This window comes from Rhagoletis pomonella, unplaced genomic scaffold, assembly GCF_013731165.1.
Source record: "Rhagoletis pomonella isolate Grant_MI unplaced genomic scaffold, Rhpom_1.0 Rhpom_scaffold_00005, whole genome shotgun sequence".
NCBI classification, from domain to species: Eukaryota; Metazoa; Arthropoda; class Insecta; order Diptera; family Tephritidae; genus Rhagoletis; species Rhagoletis pomonella.
The window spans coordinates 37,441,964-37,451,918 of record NW_023458559.1 but is presented as its reverse complement, the minus strand read 5'-3'; the positions used below and the strand labels follow the sequence as shown (position 1 = coordinate 37,451,918).

Sequence of the window (9,955 nt, the reverse complement as noted above, 5' to 3'; positions counted from 1 at the left end):
ACTGCTCCGGATTAGATACTTGGCTCCAATGCCTAAAGACTGTTGATGTTGAGAACTTCAAGCGCAGCTTTTATACAAAAATTCGGACGAAGTTCGCTTGCTGGCGCTAGGTAAGGTCAGACATTAGATAATGTTTGCATTTTGGTGATATGCTAATGGCTAAAAATAATTAGTCTTTCTATATACATGTATTTGTATGTGAGTGTGTATGTTTGGACTCAAATTTTATGTAGGCATATGTAGTTAAAAATTCATTTTAAAACCTTATAAATTGCAATCAGTTTGAAAAAAACATCATTTTGTTGATAACGAGGTGTGCAGCGCTAGACACCAAGAAGAAAAAACAGAAGAAACATGTTTTTAACATAAATTATATAGGATTTAAATTTTGCACGTATGCATTTATGAGATAAGCGCTAAGTCTTAGGTTTATTGTTGTCTACTCCTAATAATCATAATATTTTATTTTGCGTTTATACTATTTTTTTTTACATCCACAAGCAAGGAATGCAGATGCACTCATGCATGTGTTACTGAGGCGGCTTACTTAGTCCTGTTTATCTAGAATGGTTGGGCCTTTAGCCATTGTTATTATACTGGAATGCAATAACCCCAGAAATGCATCGTGATTAGACAAATTCTGTGCGAGATTGTTTACCTGACATTTTTAGTCATAGAGGTGATCTAATAAATTACTAAAAAAACATTTATAGGAGTGTATAATATGTGTACCTACACTAAGTATTAAGTTTAAGTTATTATAAACTAAACATAAGGCGTCTTGTGTCTACATAAGTAACAGAGTTATGGGTCTATCCTTTAATGCATGACCGCCAAGGAACTATATTGTAATAAAGAAACATTCGATATTGTGGGAGTTACCTATAAAAACGTGTTTTATTAATCAATCCGGCTACCAATTTCGTCATAAGTGGTCGTTGAATTGCGGAAAATGACACAATACGGTATAAGCGCCAAAAAATACTCACTGGTCCAGTTGAAGGCAAGGTGCACGACATGGGGTCTCAGCAAGACTGAGGGAGCTGTCGGCTGAAGAGCGCGGCCTATGTGCAAGAGTCACGACAGTGCTAATTTTGCGGTCAGAAACCATCCGAGCAAAGGTGGTAACCGCGGCCATGGTGCGAACAAAGGCTAAGAGGCAGAAAAGGGCAAGGTCGCGGCGAAGGCAACGGTAATGGTGAACAGAAGCATGATTTGCGATATTTAGTATGTGCGAAGTAGAAGATTTGGTCCTCTGCTAATGAGTCATGAAATAGTTTGCACTCACTTATTGAATAGTTTGAATGTGTTAGAATGCCAACCACTGATTTAGAGAAATACGAAAGCTTCGATAAATCAGTAAATACTGAAGCTAATTTATTCAAAATTGATGTTTGTACTAATCCGTTAGCAAAAAATACGGTTATAATCAAATTTTGAAAAATGGGCGTGACTCCGCCCACTTATGACCACATATGTGTATCTCGGTAACCGTTCGATCAATTTGTACCAAACTCGGTATGATTAATGTGCTTGCCACATAAAAGACAAAACGTTGAAAATGATTGCAATCTGACTAAAATTACGCCCACTTTTCTATAACGGTAACGATATTTCGAAATTTAAGGACGCCTATTGATACTAACAATCCCTTGAAGAGAAGTAACATTACTATTATGGAATTTTGGAAAGTGGGCGTGATGCCGCCCACATATATCTATATACATAAGTTTTTCTCATTGCATCTAACTGAACGTTCTATCGAAGATGTTTGAAATATACGTAAAACCTCCCATGTTTACCACGTAGCGGTGGTTTTCGGAAAGATGAAAAAACTATATTGAATACTTGCGCCGGGTATTTAATGATCGGCTCCGCCCTTCTTAGACTTTTCTACTTGTTTTTTTTTTTTTAATGTAATTATAGTTGTGCACTTTTATAATAAAATTAAACTCGAAAAATTTTATTTATCTGATAATAAAATAAATAATCTATACGTACTTATGTATAATAAAATTGTAACAGGCCGATGTCTATACATTATAGATTTTAAAGAAAAATTAATATAATAATAATAATAGATTGGCGCTTATATGTTAGTGTTTGGCCGAGCTTCTCCTCCGATTTGCGGCGTGCGCCTTATTGTTTTCACACAAAGTGGAGGGACGTACAGTTTTACGCCGACTCCGAACGGCGATTGGTTTTTTATGAGAAGCTGTTTTTCATGGCAGAAATACACTCGGGGGTTTGCCATTGCCTGCCGAGGGGCGACCGCTGTTAAGAAAAAACCTTTTTTCTATAATTTTTGCGATGTTGCTTTGAAAAATGAGTATGGGGGGTCTTTATTAGAGCAACAGAAACCAAGTCAACAATTTTAAGAATTCTTGTCTGTGTGTCTATCTGCCCGTATGTTTGCACGCGCATCACTCGAAAACTAATGCATGGAATTGAATGCAGTTTTCACCGATGTATTGCTAGAGGTCTAACTTAAAAAAAAAATGATAATTAGACAGTTGCCACCTGTTTGTTTACAGTTTATGTCAAATGATAATATAAAGTAAATATTGCAATATGGCAGAAAAGGAAGAGGTTTAAGAAGGCTTACAGCTAAAAATATTTTTTTTTGAAGGTTGCCACCTGTTTAAAAGTTTTTAATTGATAAGGTAAATTGAATATTGCAATATGGGTATTAAACTGAAGAGGTTTAAAAAATTTTACTGCCGTAAATATTTTTGAGAAGGGTTGCCACCTGTTTGAAACGTTTTATTAAATTTAATTGATAAAATAAATGAAATATTACAGTATGGGTATCAAGCAGCACAATAATACGTAGTAGGAGTAGTGAAGCACGCCGGGTATTTGCTAGTATGATATAAATTTAGACAAAATAAAATGTATAAATCAAATAAAATATAAAAACCAAACTCGCTTACTTTGTTTGCGTACTTGTACAACCGAGAATAGCTGGTCGGTGACAGGTAATAAGGTCAATGGAAATAAGGTCAATTGACTTTATTTCGCACCAATATTACCTTTTAAAAAGCGAAATAAAGTCAACAAAAATTTGGAAATAAAGTCATTGGCGCTATTTCCTCATTCAAATGGAAATAGCGTCAACAATGCTTAAAGTATGTCGATTCATAGAAAAAATGTTGTTCTTACAATAAACATTGCCCCGTAAGTGTTGTTTTTTAATAGATGAAAGAGGTTATTGCCAAATCGTCAGTGTTGTGATATTAATCCACACACAATCATGAACTCCCACCAACTGATTTTATTAAAAAAAATTTAAATTACGAATATGTAAAAAACGATGCGAAAAACTAAACGCCTGCGCCCAGCTGGAATACAAGAAATATTTGAAGAAAGAGTGTAGAAATGATCCATAACTTGCAAAACATGTTCCGTTTCCACAAAAATAAAGCGAACACTATTAAATTGAAGAAACAGAAAGAATTCTGTGTTTTAAATTAGCATATTTTGAACGAATTCGAAATGTCTCAGGTGGAAAAGAAACCAACCTTTCTATTAGGAAACAATTATAGAAAAATAATTTTCTTACACTGTACTCATGTCTCCGTCAGTAATTTGTGACGACATCATTTAAAAGCAAGGCGAACGACGACACTAGTTATTAGATGGCACATTCAAGCCAATGTGCCAAAATGCGGGTATAAACAATTATTGATTTTTTAATATCGGAACCGAGATCATGTAAATTAATTGATTGGTTTTCACACACTTTTGAAACACAAAGGATATGCTTTTTTACTGCAGACAAAACATAGCAGACATCTTCCAATCAGGGCTGCCAACTATCCTTAGTTATGAGGTGCCATATTGAGGATAAAAAAGTGCCAAATAGAAAAATAAAAGTGCCAAAAAAGGTGTCATTCCTTTTAATCATTCACATTTAGCAATACAATAAAGCTACTGTTTCCAAACAAAAGTGCAATGATAAAATAAGATAAACTAGTTGAATAGCCTTTATAAATTAGAAAATTTTAGTTGAGAAAAAGAAGTGCACGCAAAGGATTTCACAAAAATGTATTGAAATGATATTTTTTTACAAAAGTGCCATTTTGGCACTTTGTGCCAAATTGAAAAATTAAGTTCCATTTGAAGTAAAATAGGGACAAATGGCACGGTTTGAGCCAAGTTGGCATCCCCTCTTCCAATAACTTACAAATATAAAAATGTGAAATATCGAGGGCTTGAATTCATTAATACCCTCTATCTGCAATTTGCACAAAAAGTAATTTGTGATTTTAGAAACCATCTGGGACTTATTACCTGTCGTTATATAAGGTAAAATTAACATCACTGATGACAGTTAAAGCTTAGGTGGATTTTTATATCAGAATCTCAAGTGAAATGCAGATAGAGGGTATTATTGAATATAAGCCCTCGATGTTTAGAATATATAAAAATTTTATTTCAACGTATACAAAAAATAAATCTACCTGCGTTACAGCACGGCGGGAGACGGTGAAGGGGGGCCGCCGCGTAGCGTGACGTGATGTGCGCGCCGGTCGCGCGGTGTGACGCGCTAACGCAGGCCGCCGCGAAGCTAAGCAACCTATTAAGCTGGAATTTCAGGGTACTATTTTATGTATATGTATAGAAGGAAAATTTGAAAGTTAGGGGGGAGCGGCTCGAGCAATATCAAATGAAGGAGTTTTTTCAGTCTCACTACCTCGATCGGTAATACTACGGTCACAGATATCACATATAAATTTTGGTCCAGATTGGAAACGGTTAGGGCATGCTGCACAGGGGGGGGGGCATACTTCAGATTTCTCTATAGAGATTGAAAAAAATTAAAATTCTTAATTTTTCATCTAATACCCAAAATCGATACTATCATAGTCGAAGATATCATATATAAATTTTGGTCCCGATGCGGGCATGCCACACAGGGGACATAGTTCAGATTTCTCTATAAAGATTGAAAAAAAAATTAAAATTATTAATTTTTCATCTTATACCCAAAATCGATACTATCATAGTCGAAGATATCACATATAAATTTTGGTCCCGATTGGAGTCGATTAAGGCTCTCGTAAAGGGGTAAAACGCCAGATGCCTCTATGGATATTCACAAAATTAAAAATATTTTTTTTCCATTTAATACCCAAAATCGATATCACTAAAGTCGAAGATATTACATATAAAACTGCATATCCACATTTTCTTCTAAAGACAAAAAAAAATGTGAAAATGTTTTAATAACATTTCCCTTTTTTTAATTTTTACTTTTTCTTTTTTGGTACTTTTTCTGCACTTCAAATAAAAATTTAAAAAATCAGGCTCAACTGGTCTCTGGCAAATTTTATTAGCTTCCATTAAAAAAAAAAAAAATCATAAAAATTGAGTCAAAAATGAAGGCTCCAGTGAATTGTGAACACTAAAAGCCAGTTTTGATCCACTGTGCGATGGTAGCACACATACGGCGTATAATGAAGTCATTCTACATAAATATTTGTATTTTTCGTGCAAACTGCAGTGAATTGCAACGCGACGGCTGATCTTCGGATGTGAGGCCTTTCTCGCTATCAATCACCCCCTTTTCCTTGACATTGGTGGCACTGTTTACCTCAATCTTTGGTTGGGGAACAAATAAAGGAAGGTGAAATATCTCCCCTGGCCACCACAATTCTACGACGTTTATGATTTGTTCGCCTTGAGCTGGTGGTTGGGGTATTCTGTTACCTGAGTGTGTAGGGGTGACACCCTACAGAAATGGCTTTCAGGCAGGCCTCGAAGTACGTTCCGATGTTGTCGCCGTTACGTTAGTGGTTGTAGGTAACGGTTGAGGTACCCCTCCTGTATTTTGTAAGGGGTAAGGGGTTCAAGCCACCGCTTGACCTCCGTGTTTTTATAGATAATCGTGGAATTCCATAGTGACTATTACAACGACTTTGATATCGTAAGTATTCCAGGCGGTACACCCTGGTGCTGGTAGAAGAAGAGGAAGCCTTCCTTCGGGGTCGAAATATCAGATGGAGAGGGACTTAGTTTTTAGGTGCGCGGCAGATAGCTAGAGGAACGATGTAAATGCCATGTTGATCTCAGTCAAAAGCACTTAAGCGGTTATAGCAACAATTAGGACCTACATACAAATCATAGTTTATTTTTCTCTTATCTTTATTTTTATCTTTTTACGTTCCATTCGTCAATCTTAGCATCACTTATAGCCATGATTTAAAATTTTAATTCATACTCCGCTGCTTAAAGATGTTATTCCCCTTGGGCCTATTCCAAAATCCATCGTTTCATGTACATGTAAAATTTCACAAAGGAGGGGGAAAGTTCATAAATGCTATTCACTTCTAAGTGGGCAGAATTGCTGCTTTGGTCAAGTGTGTTCTGATTGGCTACACTAAACTGCCGTTTGGAATGAGCTTAAGCTAGATTAGACCACCTATGGTGATAACCTAAAGTAAAATTATTTTTCACTTAATAATGGTTGCCGCGACGTGGACGAAATCGAGGAACACTATCTCTTTCACTGCCCCACCCTCATGTGGGCGAGAAGAAGCTCATTTCACCACCACCGGTTTGATCTAAGTGAAGCAGGAATTTACGAATTCTCGCGCTTTCTAAACCTAACCAACTGGTTCCATTTCTAGGCGAACGGACGGGTTCGAATTCGAGCTCTCAATTGATATCACAACGGACCCACTGGGTCTAAGTGTACCACTCTCGTATGTCGGATGAAGGCAGCCGCATTAACCTAACCATCGGCGTAGCCAGAATGAAATTTAGGGGGGGGAGCTCGACCCTATTAAGCTGGCATTTCAGTGTACTATTTTATATATATATAAGCAAAATTTGAAAGTTAGGGGGGGGGCTCGAGCAACTTTTATTTTGAGCTGATTCAGTCCTGAACTTGATAAAACTCCTACTTTAATATCCTTATAGCTCTTTTGACTACCTAACTTTTATCTGTTCTATGTAAGTGTACATGGTCAAGGAGTAAATTGCATCAGATTGTTGTGTGGTAAGGAGTTCAGGTGTTCGACTCTCCATGCAGTCCTTGCCAAGGCGGCCAAACGTTCTTCGCGCTCTCATCCCCTTCATGGTAGAAAGTTCAAATGGGGTTTGTGCCACCAAGAGTGACCAGCCAGAAACACTACAGTCCCATCTGCTCAATGAAAGCAAGCATGAGTATACTAAGACAATTTCTTAAATATGGATGGAAGGCTTCTTAGTTTCGCGAGACGAGCTAATAATAATAGCCTTTAATTTAAGCTGAGCTCAAAGCTTTTCGAGGTATGGAAACCCGAAAACAATTGACGCTACCATGAAAATGCTTACTTTAACTAATTACAGTAAAGAAGTCGTATTTATCCTTTTTACCATTTATTTCGTTCTGCTTTACTTTCTTTAACCCTTAAGCTACTAGTTCAACATGACAATATTTTCATTTTTCTCTTAGAAATACCAAATTCCACAGCCAGCTGGAGCCTTTGATTTAATGGAAGTAGTTGGTGTAGTAGTTATTGTAATAACTGTAGTCGAATTGTCCGTAGTTCTTGTATCCCTCGTAGTATTGCTTGAGTGTGTTTTGGTGGTAGATGCTGGCATCAACGAAGTACATGTTAGGCACGAAGAATTCGTACTCGTCAATTGGACGGTCGAGTGGGTAACCGAAGGGCCTGTTGTCAACGTAGCGTGCGCCGGAACCAATGCCAGCAGAGTAGGATGCATCGAAGTTGTAGGCTTGCTCAACGGTCGCTTGGTATGGCGCAATGTAGAACAGCAGTTGCACTGGGAAACCACCGGCCCAACCCTTAGCCAAGAGAAGACGGTCTGGGTAGCCACTGTGTGGTTCGCTAATGTCCAAAGGCAATGCATATTTGCCATCGAAGGCAGCCATTACGTAGCGGTACAATTCTGTGTAGGTGGTGCGATCCTTGACAGTCCAGTAGAAGTCGTCGGACGAACGTCTGATGACATTCTCACCAGCAGACAATTCATAAACAAATTCATCTAATTCAACAAAGTTCTGACGGTTCTGGTTCAGCGAGATAATACGCCCATATTCATCGTATTTAGGTCCATAGTATGCGCGAATGACAACCTTCTGTGGTTTGTCAGATTGGACGGTGATGTCAAAGTTGAATGGTTTGTGGTTGAGACGCATTTGACGGGCGTATAATGCCTTATCCCAGACGAATTGACCATCAACGATTACCATTTTGTCGTTCATGAGGTTGGTGACATCAAAGTCTACTAAATCGTAGTAGGTAACCATTTCACTGACTCCCACACGCTTGATTTCAACGCCGGGTAGAGCAAGTTCCTCTCTGGTGTAAGGTGTGAGTTGTTGTTTGTATAGGTAGTAGACGGTGCTGATTTGTTTGTACAAGCTGTAGAAGAGGGGATCGCGCATCATGGTTTCGTAGTTCAAAATGACGTTGGGGATTACTTCGAATTGGTTATATTCAGTGTTGGCAATGAGCATGTGGCTTAGCATGTACCAAGAGTTGAGGACGTACTTGTCGAAGATATCGACGTTACCTTGCAAGTAATCTGCGATGTATTCAACAGCTTCGGGTTGTTGCAAATCGATCTTGTGTCCGTCGCGGGTGGTGTACACACCGGATTCAATGATACCATAGATACGTTTGTAGGCGCTTTGGATCTGGTTCAACATGTCAAAGTTGCCGTAGCTTTGGATTTCGAAGTAGTTCTTACGGTAAGTGTAACCAGCACCATTGAAAGAGACCAACTCTGGATCATAGCCGTATTCGTAAGCGTGATACCAGGAGAGTTCTGGAATATCGCCGAAACCATGAGACAAACGTTCCATGTAGTAACGAGACAACAGTTGTTCAACATTATAGATCCACAATTCACTACGACGATCCTTGTTCAAACCGAACTTGTCTCCGTTCAAGAAGAAAGCGTAGTCCATGTTCAAGTAGTACCAGTATGAGTTCAAGCCCAAATCTTCAGTGAAGTAGGACAACACAGAATGTTCGTTGAAGAATTCAATATCGCGGGTGTAATCAACGGGATGCCAGAAAATGTTGACATCCTTCATGAATGATGCATATTTCTCATCGCCGACAATTTCGTATGTGTTTTCACGGAGTGGGTAGTTCTTCTCCGCAGCGTACCAGTTCTCACCAATACCCATCAATTTCCACCATTGGTAGGTCTTGAAGTCCTTCATGTAGAAGTAGTCTTGGTTGTAGTATTTGTTGTTCTGGTAGTAGACATCATTGAACTCCTTCTCGTATTGAGTGTACTTGCTCCAGGTATTGTAGTCGAATTTCTCGGCAGCGTAGATGAATTTGCTGTTGAAGAAGTATTGTGGGAAGATTTCGTAGATGGTGGGCAGGATGAGACCCTGGAAGTCATCGCGGTGGATGACGGCCAAAGTAAGAGCGTAAACGAACATGCCTTCGTTGACATGGATGCGAGCCCAAGCAACATTTTGTTGGAAGGTTTCCCAATCCTTGGCGTAGTAGAAGTAGTTGAAGAGAGCGTAGGCTTGTTTGTGGTGAGTGTGGACCATAGCGCCGAAGAATTCACCTCTTGGCAAGAGTGCGCCCATTTTGTAGGACTCGTAGAATCTTTCCATGTTGTAATCGAAGTGCTGCAATTATAAAGGACATTTTTCGAATGTTTAAAGTTTTGTTGAAGGAAGGAGAAAATTTTTATAAAATAAACTTACGCTGTATTGCGCCTGATCGTTGACCAAGTGCTGGCCCAATTTAATGTATTCTTCGAACATCAATGGATCCTCTACACGGTAGACGATCTCAAGGAGGAACTTCTGTTTCTCCAAGAAAGCATGATCGGCAACCGTAACCTTGTTGGTGGTGGCAGGAATGCTTACGGCGGCTACTAGGCCGACGAGGGTCAAAAGAACGATAGTTAGTTTCATCTCGACAACTGCTCCGGATTAGATACTTGGCTCCAATGCCTAAAGACTGTTGAT

At 38.6% G+C, this 9,955-nt stretch overlaps 2 protein-coding genes across 2 annotated transcripts in view; one reads left to right on the top strand and one right to left on the bottom strand.

The window, feature by feature from the left end:
• LOC118740086 (kelch-like protein diablo) overlaps positions 1 to 9,955 on the top strand; it is a 23,355-nt gene that overhangs the window by 2,010 nt on the left and 11,390 nt on the right. The window contains exons 4-5 of the mRNA XM_036471579.1: positions 7,442 to 7,910; positions 9,270 to 9,514. Of these exons, the coding sequence (XP_036327472.1) occupies positions 7,442 to 7,910; positions 9,270 to 9,514 (714 nt within the window). The remainder of the gene's footprint in view (positions 1 to 7,441; positions 7,911 to 9,269; positions 9,515 to 9,955) is intronic.
• On the bottom strand, positions 7,347 to 9,949 carry LOC118738896 (larval serum protein 1 beta chain-like). Its single transcript, XM_036469922.1, has 2 exons — positions 9,689 to 9,949; positions 7,347 to 9,610 (listed from the first exon to the last, which is right to left on the bottom strand). The coding sequence occupies exons 1-2, from the start codon at positions 9,899 to 9,901 to the stop codon at positions 7,478 to 7,480; spliced, it is 2,346 nt and encodes a 781-aa protein (XP_036325815.1). The 5' UTR covers positions 9,902 to 9,949; the 3' UTR covers positions 7,347 to 7,477.

Coding starts and splice junctions, on each gene's coding strand:
- LOC118738896 (XM_036469922.1), bottom strand. CDS start 9,901: ATGAAACTAACTATCGTTCTTTTGACCCTCGTCGGCCTAGTAGCCGCC. Junction 9,611..9,688: donor ACGATCAGGCGCAATACAGC/GTAAGTTTATTT, acceptor TTATAATTGCAG/CACTTCGATTACAACATGGA.